Genomic DNA, 16,393 nt, shown 5'->3' on the forward strand with positions numbered 1-16,393 from the left:
AACATTTAGCTGCACTGCTTAGATGAATCCATGTCAGTTACTTCTAGTTCTCATTAATATGACGTTGGACGTCTCATTGAATTTAGGAGCTGACAGGGAATCCCATTTCTGTGAGACTGGAGAATTCCCCTTCTTATGTGTAAATCCTCTACCATTGTCCTCCTCTGATATCAGAATGAATACACAACCACCAACAAAGCACCAAACCACAAATTGGCATTAGAATCACTAAACACATTACAAACATTTCAATACGATCATCCATCCATTTTCTGTACTGCTTATCCTCAACAAGGGTGCATGGAACCTGGAGTCTATCCCTGGGAACTCACGGTCCAAGGCAAAGGACAACCTGGACAGGTCACTAACCCATTGCAGGGTACACTAGCACATGCTTTCACACACTACAGACAATTTAGAGACACCAATCTGCCCACAATGCATGTTTTTGGACTGGGGGACGAAAGATCCTGGACCATCAAGGGCATTAGTAGCTGCAGATAATCTTTCATGATGCTGGCTAATTTCACTTGTTAGTTTAGACAAAGAAAATCAGGTGGTGTTGTGTAAGGTTGAAAGAAAGAAAAAAACAAACAAAAAAAACTCAAGTGCCTCAGCTCTCACACGGCTTAACTAGGCTTACTGAAGTATAAATCAGTTTCTCACAAAACGTCAATCTTGATTAAACCCAGACAAAATCTGACCTGTGGCCTAATCATCAGGCTGTGATCGCAAACTTCCTGTAATCTAATCTCTCAGCCTTGGGCTGTAGCCATGAGATTGACGGTTCAGATGAAACACGTGCACGCTTTGTTCAGGTCTTACGCAAACTTGGACGACTTTGCTGTGCCCTCTTGACAATGGCACACCTTTATTTCAGACCCAGACACGCTGGCAGTTTATCAGCAAGCTTTCACTTTAATGGGCTTCGCAGATGTCTGGCGTGAATTAACGTGAAGTGACAAAAAACCTGACTTCAAGTTGAACAATTCAACTTAAAAATACAATTACACAACCACCCTATTTGGCTGCGTTTACTTTGTGAGACACATCCCTTTCCATTGCAGCAAGAGAACTCATTTGTCAGCATGCAGCCATGAAGTCTCCTGCTATAGCACCTTCTCCTGGGAGAAAATAAAAGATGCTAGTCATATCACAAGCACTGAACTCCACTACTCCTGCCTGAAATGCTAGCCAATGGCTTGCTAACAATTTTGTTGAGATTACAAGCTGTTAGCTGTACTAGATTAGAAACTTACATAATCAGTCATTTACCTTAGTTTGTATTAATACACATGACCAGCAAACTAGTTTGCTTTGCTATTACGCCGAGACTGGACAATACCTCCTGTGAGGGCTTAGCTCATTAACTCCTGACTTATCCACCATTGCCACAGAGAGAGAAGGAGCAGAATGTGAGTCATGGGAAAAAAATGGTGGCTCTGTGGTGAGCTACACAGCTTTGATGTGGGCCTCGTTTGAAGTCGTCGACGTCCACAGCAACAAAACCGACTAAATGACTAACACACACCGGTGAGTTTGGAGACTCAGTGTTTAGCTCTATATTCTCATACACACGGGTATCTCCGATATATAGAAGGTGTGTTTTTTGGAAGAGCCCAGAGCTTGACATTTGATCTAGTTTTGCAATACACAACCAACATTCATGTGGGCTAACTGACCAGCGTTATCTACACGAGTGATTAATATCCTTTATATGTACATTCAAAAGTGAAAGAAATATATTCTTATGGTATGCAAAAGCATGCTTTCCGTGGCAGGTGCAACAAGACAAGGTGGCTCGTAAACTTGATGAATAATTAACTCAGTAATTGAGTATGGAGTAAAATAATTACGATGATCATTTTAGACGTAATTATCCAGGAGTGAGAGTCTTAACCCTCGCCTGTCTGACATCTTAACTGAGGAAGACATCAAGCAAGGAGGGAAGGAAGGAGTTAAACAGCTGAATATTGAGCAGCCTCTGCATTGCAGCTCTGCTATTCTGCAGAAGAGAGTCTCCAATCTCTCTCTCTCTCTCTCTCTCACACACACACACACACTCTATAATGAAACACTGCATGGGCATGTTTAAGTCTGAAGCAGAAGAGCCTTCCTGGAAGTTTATCCACTGCCCTGTTCTGTTCCAGCCTGCTCTGTGCAGAACTCATTCCACAGGACTTTGCTCCAGGACACTGATACACTGCTGTGTGTCAGATGATGCTCAATATTTACCACTGATTTGCAGGAGTTAACACAATTTTAGAAGGCACTTGGAAGTCAGAGACCATGATAACTGCCAGACAGAAAGGCTCATGGAATTGACAGCATGTCTGCACATGCAGAATAAATTAGAGAGAGAGCATATATGTGGTTTTCATCCCTCAATCTTCTGTGCCTCACATGGAACAATGGTCACCAGGATGCAAAAGAAATCATCCGCATTATCTCCTTCGCCCTTCGATGTTCCTGAGGCATCCCTGATGCATTCACTATTCACTTTAATAGGAACACCTGTACATTCATGCAATTATCCAAAATAGCAATGCAGCAATGTAGTGCATAAAAATCACGCACACGCACACACACACACAGGTCAAGAGCTTCAGTTAATATTTACACAAAACACCAAAAACATCAGAGGAAAATCTCTGTGACCCCTGTGACTTGGGCATTGACATGCATGTTGGCTTGAGTATTTCAGGAACTACTGAAATCCTGGGATTGTCACACACACACACACACACACACGCACACACACACAGGTCAAGAGCTTCAGTTAATATTTACACAAAACACCAAAAACATCAGAGGAAAATCTCTGTGACCCCTGTGACTTGGGCATTGACATGTATGTTGGCTTGAGTATTTCAGGAACTACTGAAATCCTGGGATTGTCACACACACACACACACACACACACACGCAACAGTAGCATTTACACAGAAAAGTATTGGAGGAAAAAACATCCGAAACACCTCATTAATGAGAGTGGTCAGAGCTCTCAGAGGTGAAATGGGCAAAATTGTACAATTTTTGTTAAAAAATCATTAGAAATGATTTATGCTACAAGTACAACATAAGAATTTGAATCATTTTTGCCTTGAAACAAATGATAAAAATGTATCATACCATACTATTAATATAGTTTTTGGTCAGCACAAATTTCTGTTTTTTATTTTTTTAAAGAAATCTTTTCACACACACACACACACACACACACTGTCAGAGCGCACATGACTGAGCACTTCCATACAGAGGCCTCCAAAATACTTATTGACCAAAATTGTGTCAATAAGTAACAAGGCACGGATTAACATTTTGAAAAAAGGGTGAGAGAACATACTGTTAGCACAAGGGGAAAAGGGAAAAAGGTCACTGTGTACTAGCCGCTGGGAAAAGAAAAAAAAAAAAAAAATCCTTATCGAATTCTCTGGCTCACTAAAACACACGCCACGGTAAACTGAACATTTAACACAAACCAGTCACACAACAGGGGGCCTGAGGAAGGCTTACATTCTCTCTGTCTGTCACACATTCATTTTCCCTAGACAAAGAGCTGACTAAAGAATGTCATATTCCACATTTCATCCTATTATATACACCATACAGAATCGCTTCAAGCAGACAGAATGCATCAGAGGTAAAATCAGCTTATACATAGCAGACCAAGGACACAAGTGAGTGTGTAAGAAATCACAGAAATGTGTCATTATGACTTCTGTTCCAAAGAGACTGACAGAATAAGGAAACCCATGACACACATCCATTGACTATCTGCAAATCCGCATGGTGTGACACTGCACACTCTCATCTTTTATTTCCTCTTTCATGCTTTTCTCGAGCCTCTTTTGCAGTACGGTATCTTATCTATGACAGAGCCTTGTTTTTCGAGTTTGTAGTCATCTGTATTCATCCGTTCTGCCTTCCTTTAGCGTGACTTTCCCATGACATCAGTCTCAGCCTGCGCAGATGACTTATCCAGCTGACCCACTTCCTGCTTGGGTCCGGAAGCCAGCTGTTTCTTTTCAAAGTTGACCAAAGTGGTGTTGAGAAGGAATTGACCATTTTAGAAACTTTGACAAGATTTAGAATTCTAAGTATACACCGACCAGGCATAACATTATGACCACCTGGGGACCCTATGCAGCCCCAAATGCAACAAACTGTGATGCACTGTGTATTCTGACACCTTTCTATCAGCAATTTGAGCAACATTATCTCGTCTGTTGGATCGGACCACACTGTCCAGCCTTCGCTTCCCACGTGCATCAATAAGCCTTGGCCACCCCTGACCCTGTCGCCGGTTCACCACTGTTCCTTCCTTGGACCACTTTTGATAGATACTGACCACTGCAGACCGGGAACACCCCACAAGAGCTGCAGTTTTGGAGATGCTCTGATCCAGTCGTCTAGCCATCACAATTTGGCCCTTGTCAAACTCGCTCAAATCCTTACACTTGTCCATTTTTCCTGCTTCTAACACATCAACTGTGAGGATAAAATGTTCACTTGCTGCCTAATATATCCCACCCACTAACAGGTGCCATGATGAGGAGATAATCAGTGTTATTCACTTCACCTCTCAGTAGTCATAATGTTATGCCTGATAAGGTGGGCTTGTTCTAAATTTAAATAGAGAACCAAATCAAATGATAAAGAGCTATTTTTATTGTAACCAAGTGAAAATATGAAAAACGAATTGGGGCAGATTCACCAGATGGCCTCTGGTTTTTAAATGGCTTACTCTTTTTAGAACAGCAGCTTGACAGCAGGTCTGGATGCTGGGTTTATATTAATGCACTTGTTTCTAACACATTTTTAGAGAAGCTACTTTACACAGCCACATGTATCACAGGCGTACCACATGCACTGATTAAAAACGTGTGCAATTGATTTTCTCTAAGATTTCTGGAAGGAAGTTTCTCAGTTATGTCAGAAGCTGTAGTTGTTGTCTATCTGGCATTAGGTGAGAGGAAAAAAGAAAGGTTGGTGAAGGAATGACAGTATAACTATTAATGTTACTATTAATATAATATGTAACTATTAATAAAACTGATAAGAGCACATAATTGAATAAATAATACATTGCGCTATTGTGTCATGAATTAAAAATTGTGTTTGCTGACAAAATTGTTACAGGAAGTTTGAGGAAAAGAAGAAACTGCGAAACAGGAGTGTTATGTCAGGTTAAGTGATTATTTTCCTATAACAGCATGAAATACTCCAGAATATTATCCTCAATCTGGTTATAACACGGTTTGAACAACATGCATGAATAAATTTCTTTGGCTTCAGGAAACCACTGGATATTGAATTCCTTTACTCCAGCTGAAAACAGATGTTTCGCTTTTTGTACACTGGACCAAAAGCTTTTACATTTTCTTTCAAACCAGGCAATATCGTGTGTGGATCGAGAAACAGAACATATAAGAATATAAGTATAAGAATATAAGTCAAGGTTGTTTTTACATGTACATGTAAGATCTATGGCTGTTTTCTTCTACAATCAACGTCTCGCTAATCTTACTTCAGACATGCTTAATCAAATCCAAGCCTAGCAATGCACGTCTGATCAATCAGAAACAGCACTTAATCATCAGCACGTGAGATGTGATGGGGAGGAACACCAAATCCCTGCATTTCATACACCGATACCTTAATGTTCACTAAGCTTCTCTGTATCTACATGTACAACACTGCAGCCTTTTATTACGGGAATATTAGTCAGGAGAACGCTGCGGGGAGTTCGGTGGAATGTTCTAGGTGTTTATCTTGGATGTACTAAATATATTTTCAGTTGTTCTGAGGACCACATGAAATGTTTTCCATCTAAAATAAACAGGGACACCCCATAACAAGCAAACACATGAAAACCTTTAATGAGGCTGAACCACCCATTTAAATGATGGTTATATAAGCTGGAGTTGTCACTGTTCTTGTGTTCGTTTGAGTAAACGCCCAAAAGAACCCGAACCCTACTGGTTCCCACAGGAACACTGGCATCCAGCCTTAAACACACACACACACACACACACACATACATATACACATACACACCACATACACCATTTCTCAGATTCTTAAGAAACTGGCAAACATACAGCCCCTCCCCCTAACAGACCAAAATACCACCTACACCCAAGCATGCGCATACACACACACACACACACACACACACACACGCACCCTTTCCTCCAGTTGTTATTGATTCTGTCTTTTCTGCTTTCCTCTCATGTGACTGTGAAAACACAAGTAGGGCACTAAAGAGTATAAAGATAGATAGATAGATAGATAGATAGATAGATAGATAGATAGATAGATAGATAGATAGATAGATAGATAGATAGATAGATAGAGAGAGAGAGAGAGAGAGAGAGAGAGAGAGAGATAGATAGATAGATAGATAGATAGATAGATAGACAGACAGATTTTACAGTCTTTGAATGCATAAGCTTTTAACATGAATTTTGCTCACCATGACAAATGCTGCAAGAAGCAAAAAATTATAATGATAATAATAATAATAATAATAATAATAATAATAACGTTTGCGGTGTAACGCTACATTCACACTAATAAGCAAGGAAACAGATAATCCTTCAGTTATCCTTCTGTATATGTGTGTCAGAAGGAGCTGCGAATTCAAGTGAGATTTTCTCAATTCTACACAGATTAAGGTATGATGTGGTGAAGTGCCAAACTGAGCAATTCTATGACCAAACCTACAGCATTTATGGTCATGCGGTTTCGTCAGTTTCCTCCCTACCTACTGTTTTAAGACACAAATCCATCTTTATTCTGCCAGATAACAACCTCTAAGGAAGGAAGAAGCAGAAGTTGTGGGTGCCTCTGGCCTCAAGTCCTTTCTTTTGAATCAAGAAGCCTGCCGATGATGTAGATATAAATCTAACAGGCTGTAACTAGCACGATGTCTGGCACAATAACAGCACTGGATCATTGCCCTGCTGACTCTGCGTGGTGGTTGTGGGTAGGTCGTCACACCCGCAGGTGTCACCCTGCAATCAGGGCGTGTGCAACCAACAAGAATGGCAACTAACTGTGCGCATTGCCCACGTAAATGGGCAACGTTATCTTGTGCACTCAGAACCAACACCAGGATATAATTAAAGGGTGGATCCTGATGATCCTGACGATTGAGAGGTAATTGTTATTTCTCTTTCTCTCTCTCTTCTCGTGCTGCTCGGAACTAAGAGTGATTAGTGTGGTAAACCAGTAACCATCATCATCTCGTTCATTTACCCACACACACTCTGTACACACGCAAAATTATTCTTCCCCATTCAGTATTTCGTTAACAGGTACCCTCACTCATGTTTTAAGGTCTTCCTGGTCAGTAAACGCTGCACTGTATCTTTTCTTTCAGCACTTTGGTCTCATAATTCATCACTTCAGTATCTTTCCCACATCATTTGCTTCTGTGCCATTTTATGTATTAAATAAAACTGAAGAAATATTCTCAACGGTTACACTAGGGCCAGGATTTCTTACAGTACAACTGTAATGTTTTGTGATGTTGCATGCCAAACACTATCACAGAATGAAATCTATTATCATGTCTTCTCTTCCTGGTCTCACCGCCCTGCAGGACTGCTATTTCACCCTCAATCCGGATGCTACACAGTACTCAGGGCCTCTAACTGAAGTAAACAGGAAGCAGAAATTCAATGGAGGGAAAAAGGGGGCAGAATCCTGAGAGAGATGCTGGACGAGTTCAGGGATAAGAAATGGATGTGTGATGAGACATGTTTATTGTTGCAACTAAAAAGCTTTGTCATTAAGATAAGTAAGTGTGTCTATCTGAGGCTTAACTTAACATCCTTTTGATTTGTCAAACAAGTCTCCGTGATTCGTCACATTATAAACTAAAGAATTATAATGGATTCTATTTTGCTTTGGTTTACTAAGGCACAACACCACTATGTTCCAAGCAAAATTACTAAGCACTTTATTAAGAACATCTATACAATTACTCATTCATGGAGCTATCTAATCATCCAATCATGTGGCACCGGTGCAATGCATAAAATCATGCAAATACAAACTGGCAACTTCAGGTAATGTTCATATCAACCATCAAAATGAGGATGAAATGTTATCTCAGTGGATTTTGACCATGGCACGATTGCTGGTGCCAGGCAGGCTGGTTTGAGTGTTTCAGAAACTGCTGATCTCCTGGGATTTTCACACACAATAGTCCCTAGTGTTTAACACAGAATGGTGCAATAAAAGAAAAACATCCAGTTTGATTGTAGAATTATGGTGAGCAGAAAAGCATATCAGAATGCACAAGTAGGGATAGTAGGGTTAGAATCTGGCATGGACAGCATGAATCCATGGACCCTGCCTGCTTTTTGTGTACAGTCCAGGCTAGTGGAGGTTGTGTAATGGTGTGGGGAATGTTTTCTTGGTACACTTTGGGCCTGTTAATACCAATCAATCATTGCTTGATTGCCACTATTTGAGTATTGTTGCTGATCATGTGCATTCCTTTATGGCCACAATTTACCATCTTCTAATGGCTACATCCAGAGTGATAATGCACCATGTCACAAAGCAAAAGTGAAACTGCTTTCATGAACATGCCAATGAGGTCAGTGTACAGTGGTCTATCTGGTCAATGGATCTGAATCCAGTAGAACACATTTGGAACGTGGTAGGACAGGAAATTTACAACAAGTGTACCTGAAAAATCTACCTGAACGGTGTGATGCAATCATATCAACATCTCAAAGGAATGTTTCCAATATCTTGTGAAAACTATACCATGAAGAATTGAGGCTGTTTTAAAAGGGAGGCTTTACCTAGTATTAGGATAGTGTTCCTAATAAAGTGCTCAGTGAGAGCATTTCAAAAGTATAACCAGAACTAATAATATAGCAAGGAACTCAGGGTGTTTCAACAGGATATTCAGTTCAAGAGTTCTCAAACAGCTATTTGTCTCTAGATTACATAATTATTAGAGGATATTAGAGCAAATAGAGGAAACTTGGAAAAGCTTTTTGAAAATAACACGATTAATACTGGACCCTAGTGCGGCCTCCAATAGTGCTTCACTTGATGTACTTATGTAAAAAAATCTGGAGACCAGCACATGATTGGAGATGTCAATGGTCTCTATTGTCTCACTTCTTCCATTTGGAAGATATCACCAATGCTCGTATTCACTTTACATGAATTTGCATAGAGCTACTGTTTTCCAACAAAATGGCTTGCTGTATCAAACATGGAGCACTAACATAAAGCAAAAGACCAAAAAAACCCACAAAAAGGGATATGTGGCAGTGGGTCTCGGTGTGGTCCGGTCATCTGAACTCTGACTGGTGTCATACAGCTCTTGCTGATAATAATAGATGAGGTCAGCTGCTCCTTTTAGACACACTTCCTCTTTAAGCTAACCAGATTATTTCTTATTCTCTTCCTATCTTACCCTGACAGTTCTGTATACACGGACATTTAGCAGACACACACACACACAGATAGCCAATAGCAAACTCATGTTTGAAGAAATGTATTTATACAGCAGTCAGCTATGACAATGTTTACCATCTGATGTGGCAACATGAGGGAGAAAAATAACCTGGTTGCAATCAGCAGCATCACACACGTTCAGTGTAAGTAAATAAGGTAACGAACTCGTGTGAAAGACGCTCATTTAAGTCGCATTCCCATCAGCCTCAGGCACCCGACTGTGGAAAATCCCTCATGCTGTTCATAGGGAAGTCCCATTTGTTTCACAGAGCAATGAGTCCACTGAGAGACCAGGGTGCACCATTATCCAAAACCTTTTGTTTGATTAAAACATATCAACCTGAAAAAACACAACTCATGCCACCAGAAAGCTTACTAGCTCTTTTACACACAGTTGATATATCCAAGATAAGCTGATAGTCTCTGTAAACCAGCCGATTGAGGCCGTGTGGGCAGCGATTAGCTGCTGCATTCAGACCCATTTATTGCAGATTAGCACTTAATTGCATCCTGTCACTCTCCCTCACTCACACGCATTTGTATTAATTCAGCATGCGTTATGCTTGACTTAACTGTCCATAAATACAGAGAACTTTGCAGTGCACACCTTCGCAGACACAGCCATCTATTCATACTGTTCTACTAATATTTCTAAAGCATGCACACACCCAAAAGCACCGTATATCATCTTTTCATATATATATATATATATATATATATATATATATATATATATATATATATATATATATATATATATATATATATATATATATATATATGTGTGCAGCAGAAATGTAGTTCATTGTTCTAAAACAAAACAAGAAAACCCATTTCAGTCCAAATAAAGAGGATTCAAAATCCTTGGACAATCTCCAACATATATCCTGCTTCATTAGCGCTCACCAGAGTTTCATTTGGACACGTCTTTTCACATGCTAAACATAAGAGGCCGGGTCTAATCTCTTGATTTACACGTTCCAAGAAGCAATCCTTTTGATAAGATGGTGCCCATCTTCTGAGGAGCCGAGGAGAGGCCTATTCAGGTAGAAGAGGCAGCTCTAGGCTTGGCACCTGCTCCAACTTTCCCACGCCAGTGTCCAGGTGCCAGGATTACGCTAAGACCCAAAAACCTTGACCCAAAAAAAGAAATAAGGAGGCTCTTGAGACACTAGTCTGAACCTGTTTACGGGCTCTTAAAGGCATGCCATGACAATCTGTGGGTAAGTGTGTAATTAGCAGGTTTTTTTAAATTTTTTTAATCCTGCCCATGTCATCTCAGCTAATGGACAATCATTAAAATCCACAAGCTGTATTGTCCTTTTAAGATATTTATGGTATTTGTCCATAATGAACAATACAAGCATGCAGCTGCTGCAGTGCTGCAGTATCAGCCGTGGGAGTGTGTGTGTGTGTGTGTGCGCAAATGTGAATGCTTTCACTGTGTTCTTCACACACCCTACATAATGCCACAAGGGTCTTTGTCATGGCAACAGAATGAAGGGTGTTTTTAATGTGTGTGTGTGTGTGTGTGTGTGCGCACACATGTGTGTCTTCATGGCCTCTTGAATTCCCTCATGACATTCCCAGCTAAACCCTGAATGAATCAGGCAACATGGATACAGCATCAGTTCTATTTCCTGCATCATCTCAGCTCAATAGTTGAACATAATGCAAGCAATAATATATATATATATATTGGCATTTTGGCATTTATTTCTCTGCCAGTACAGTAAATTTCCATCAAATACATGATTTTTTAGTGATAAAAATTAATCAAACTTCATCAGCAAAATGTTGTTCTTTTTAATATCACAAATACTTATTATTATTAGAGAGCAGCTGTAAGGTGGTGGACGTGAAGGGGACAGTGCTTTCAGCCCTTTTCCTCATACATGAGCTCACATGTGCTAGCATGTGTTGGCTAAGGTTGAGTATGCCATCCCTCCTACCCAGAGAACATACCCAAGGTGCTCTCTCGGATTCCAGGACATGGATAGGTGTGGTATAATTGGGATTTGAATTCACAATCATCTCTGGACAAAAAAAATCCCCTTTGCCTATACCATGTCTCAAATTAGGATTGGAGATATTTAGCCCACCCAAGAGTGTAAATACACACACAAACACAGAGTGACCAGCTGCTCTGTGTGCCAGTGTCAAGAGTGGAGGACAAAAGTCAAGGAGGATGAAAGGTCATGACCTCTGTGTTTGACATCCTGCAGGGGAATGTGTGGAAAACTGACCAGAGGCAAAACTGCATTGAGCTCAAACAGCAAAAGACAAGATGAATCTGGACTTGACAATAGGTGATAAAATAAAGTCTGCATTTCTGTAAGAGCCCAGACGTGCCATATTGAAACTGTATTCCTATGCTTTTCATCCTTTATCACCAGGAGGAAGAAATCTTTTTTGTGTGTGGGAAATAAGGTCATTCTGATACACAAGCATTTCTGAGGTACACAATTATCCACTCCACAATCCCACATTCCTTCTCCCAATCTTTGCCATATTTCTTGTAATGGAAATGGCTCTACATCATAATCACACTGTCTGCACTTCGTCTGCAGAATCTTTTTTAGATTTCATTCAGAGCAAAAAACCTTAGACCTGTTTAATAACCAATTTTTTAACTAGGTGTAATAAGAACTCAATGGGACAGTGAGCTTGCTTCCCCATGACTGTCCAATAAAAAGGTGACCAAATTAAGGGAACATCATTTCATATATGTCAAATGGCCTTTGACTATTAAATATGGACAAACCATTTATGACATTTGGCAGACACCGTTACCAAGTGTGACTTAAATGTATCACTGCTTGGTGGTCCTGGGATTTGAAACACAACCTTCTGAACATTTTACCCACTGAGCTACCACAGAGAACCCTCTACAGAGAAAAGTCCAGTCCAAAATACCTACTGCAGCCTCCAAACTGGTAACCAGTCCAACTAGAATCTTACAAACAGACTGGATTCTGGTACATATCCTGTTTATTCGTGTTTGTAGGCATATCTGGAAAATGTTGAAATATTTCCTGCAATCATGAAATGGTGTATACTCTACAGCGAATTCTCCAATTTAGCAGAATTTAGTTGGTATGCGTCATTAACATGTTATCTCTGCTCTGTCTTCAGTGGAAACCATTCAAAAGAGCATGATCTAATCTCACAGACTCATTAAATGGGCTGTTATAGACAGCTTTCTTTTCCTTTTTTTTCCATTTTCACTGTATTTAAGCGTTATAACCCAGGCACGTGTGAGGATATACTGAATATCTGCAGGGCTGTGACTCAGGGCTGAGAGCTGTAGGTAATCACAGTCTTTTTAAACACAGTACTGCATTTTGAAAATTAGATGCTGGGATTCATATCATGTGTCAAAGAAATGTTGTTTGTATCACCTGGCCATAATACAGAATCGAATCCCAAGCCTAAAGCCATTTCATGGACACTATAAAGAGAAGAAAAGGGCCAACTGTTGACCATTTCCACTCGGTCAATAATGCAACAGCTGTTCCAGTCTCCAACAATGCCCTTACATAAATCTGTCACACCGTACACACCCAAAACCTTTATCACTGATTTAAAACAACTTTTAAAAACTACCAGAGAGAGAGAGAGAGAGAGAGACAGTTTTGCTGGAGTCATTTCGTTAACATTCCACACTTATGAATTAAATCTCACTGATCCACTGAGAGGAAACGTTAAAAAGGCCTTCCTTCCTCTGAAATTGACCGAGTTGGGAAGAAATTGTGATAAAAACCTGCTGTGAGGTCAGTGGGTTATTGGAAAATATCTGTCGCTGTATCATGTAAGCACTTCATGCTTCATGTCCATTTTCAGAATGACCATAAGGTGAATTTCTTTACACTGCAGGGTTGAACCTTTATCTAGCAGTCTACTGATGTGGACAAAGTCAATTATTCCATACCACAATGTAATGTATTACTATAATAATAGTAAATGGATTACATTCAGCTAAACTTGTGTTCTGACCAGTGACCAATAGCTTTATGTTTTAAAATCAACTATTTTAGACATTAAATTGAATAACAGACAAATAGCAAAGAAATCACTGAGTCCTATTTAAGATCCCTTGTCATGAGCAGGCGATGTTTCTCCTAATAAAAGAAACGGTCTTATGAAATGATTACAAAAGCCACAGCCTGCCTTGTTTATCAGCGTGAAAGATTTACTGTCTTTTTGTTCCGTTTCTATTTTTGAGGGGGGAGGAAGAGCCAGGAGAATGGCCAGGAAATGGTTAGAGCAGAAACCCCAGAGAGAGCAAGAGTGCATTAAGGAGACAGAAATACAAAAAAGCATAACGGAACTAAAGAAAGAGAACAAAAAAAAAAACTGCTTTAACGTATCTATGGCCTCCTCGCTCTCCTTCTTTTTTCGCCCTTGTCTCCTCAATAAGGTCTTTTCAACTGCAAATACTTTCACCCTCACTCCATATTTCAGAAAGACGTGTCAGTAGGTGCCACAGTGCCAAAGCCAAACGGTGGTCAGACAAGATGCAGGCTACCAGGAGACAATAGCAATGAAGTTATTAGAACTTTTCTTGCAAGGATCCATGACGACTAAAAATGAAATTCCATGTAACCTCACTGAGACACTCACTTTAGGTAAAATCAGGCAAATGTTAGGATTTATGGGTAAAACTGAAATGACCAATAGAACAAATCTACGCTTCTCCTCCTCCTCCTCCTCATTATTTTGCAGAAGAATGGCTTACGAAGCAGAGCGAACCACACACTCAGACTTCCTCCCGGTTTACTCAGGCCATCCTGCGGCACTTAATGTTTCAACAACATCTGCGCCAGAGCTCTGTCTTCCTTTTCTCTTTCACCTACTTCTATGATTATATGACTCAACGACACAGAACATCAGCCTATACTTAGTAGATAGCACAGCTCGATGAAAGACTACAGAGCTGTTGTTTATCTTCAGAGCCGATTCTACATTCCCAGCATGCCTGTGTGGGTCGTAACTTGTTTGGCTGGCTAGTCAATCTTTCCAGGCGGGAGAAGGACACTTCCTGCTTAAGAGGAAAGAAAAAAATTCAAACCGAGCCCGCCATTTTTCGAAGCCTGCTATATGAAGTCTCACGATATATAGCCTTATGACCGTTGCTTATTTAATAACCAAGAAGGCACCATTAAAAATGGCAGTACAGACAACCTGAAGAACTTTCTTCAAATCTATTCACCAATGCAAACCATGGGTCTGCTTATTTGTTAGATTTTTATTTGAAGTCTATACTATTTTGGTATGCTCATTTTTTCGGTATTCACATGAACACTAGCTACAGATTTAGAGCAGATCCACTTCTCACATCTGCCATGACATTTTTGCTGGAACTCCCCAAACCTTTGCTCTCAGTTCTTCTTCTTCCCCTCACTTCTTTATACATTTTTCTCTGCATGCAGTCATTTATCTATAACATCTGCTCTTCTTCAAACAGACCCGAGGAGTGTTAACACCAGTGTCATATTATACAGACTACACACCATACTGCTGTTATATTACAGTGAAATATTACTAATAACAATAACGCTAATGGTTTAAAAGTATTACTTCTCTCAATGCGCATGCGCAGTAGTATCGTTAAGCCCGGTACCGCGATAAGGAGTAATAACTGACGCAGACCAGAAGATGCCATTAGGAATGTAATGAATCCTGTCAGGCTTTCTTCGGTTGACCTTGTAGGGCAAAAAGGCAAAAATAACAACATTTCTTAGCAAGACCCCGTCCTAAAAATACAAATAAGGTCACATTTATTTACAGTGAAAGCGTTAAAATTTCTAAAAAAAAATCGTCGAAACCCATACAGCAGTAACGGGTAACGGTTAACGGTTAACCCCCCCCCCCGACGCAGGACGGTTAGAACTGTAACGGTCGACCGGGTTGAAATTTAAATATTTATGTTTGTTTGTTTATGTATTTTAAATGAAAAACAGCTGAGATATGTGTGTAAATGTGTACTGACCTCTCGGAGCTGGTCCAGTTCTTGCCGGACGCTGTCATATTCGCTCTCCAGCTCGTCGTACTGCTGCTTGAGCGCCTGGTTCTCCTCCAGCACCACGAGCCCGTACTCCGCCGCCTGGATCTTCTCGCGCGTGGTCTCGTTCAGCTCGCCGGACAGGCGCGCGATCTCGGCCAGCATCTCCTCCGTGGACATCATGGGACAGGTTGTGAGGAAAATCACCACAGGTTCCACAAAGTCCAACCGTCTAGTGTGTTTCACCGACAAACCCTTTTTTGTGTGTTTGTCGGGGCGAATAATTTAGTTTCTTCTGCGCTTGAACATGTCAGTCGTGTTTTCGGGCAGGAAGCTGTTTTTATTATTATTAATATATTTCTTCTCGTAGCGCTACTCCATGACGACGGAGAGCTCAGCTCCTCTCCGTTCCTTGCCCGTTAATGAGCGCAGTCTCCTCTGAGGAGCCGTCAGCTGCCCACGGCTCCGTCCAGCTGGGAGTTGCGATGCTGAGCAGGATTTGTGGGTAGTGTAGTGTTTTTCCAAGGAAAGCTGAGGCGCTTATGGAGGCGACAAAAACTCACATCCCATGATTCAACACAGTGGGGGTGTGTGCGCGTGGATCCCGGAAGCGCTGCTTTAACCGTGCACCGAGAGTGACGTGGAGATCCCGGTAAAGGTGCGGTGTGAAGAGAGCGCCATCTATCAACAGCACGGTGAAGTACCGAGAGAGATCAGCTGCAGGGTTTTAGAGGATCGAATAAAAACCAGGCTCAGGATACATACAGCTACAACTAGTGAAGTCTTAGAGACATAAAATGACTAATATTTCCGGATAAGCAGTTCATATTAGTTAATATTAAGAATACACATCGATTTAAATATTCTGCATTACCACTCTCACTAGCACTATAGACT

At 40.7% G+C, this 16,393-nt stretch overlaps 1 protein-coding gene across 4 annotated transcripts in view; it reads right to left on the bottom strand.

The window, feature by feature from the left end:
* Positions 1–15,976, bottom strand: part of zgc:171572 (protein bicaudal D homolog 2) — a 41,680-nt gene extending 25,704 nt beyond the window's left edge. For 3 of the 4 annotated variants that reach the window (XM_058389223.1, XM_058389222.1, XM_058389221.1), the window contains exon 1: positions 15,485–15,959. In XM_058389223.1, coding sequence (XP_058245206.1) covers positions 15,485–15,679 — 195 coding nt within the window. In that variant the 5' untranslated portion in view covers positions 15,680–15,959. Of the gene's footprint in view, positions 1–15,484 lie in introns of all 4 variants that reach the window. The other variant, XM_058389224.1, reaches the window with a different exon arrangement.
* Positions 15,977–16,393: the final 417 nt, after the last annotated feature.

The sequence above is a fragment of the Hemibagrus wyckioides genome, linkage group LG05 (genome assembly GCF_019097595.1).
Source record: "Hemibagrus wyckioides isolate EC202008001 linkage group LG05, SWU_Hwy_1.0, whole genome shotgun sequence".
Classification (NCBI taxonomy): domain Eukaryota; kingdom Metazoa; phylum Chordata; class Actinopteri; order Siluriformes; family Bagridae; genus Hemibagrus; species Hemibagrus wyckioides.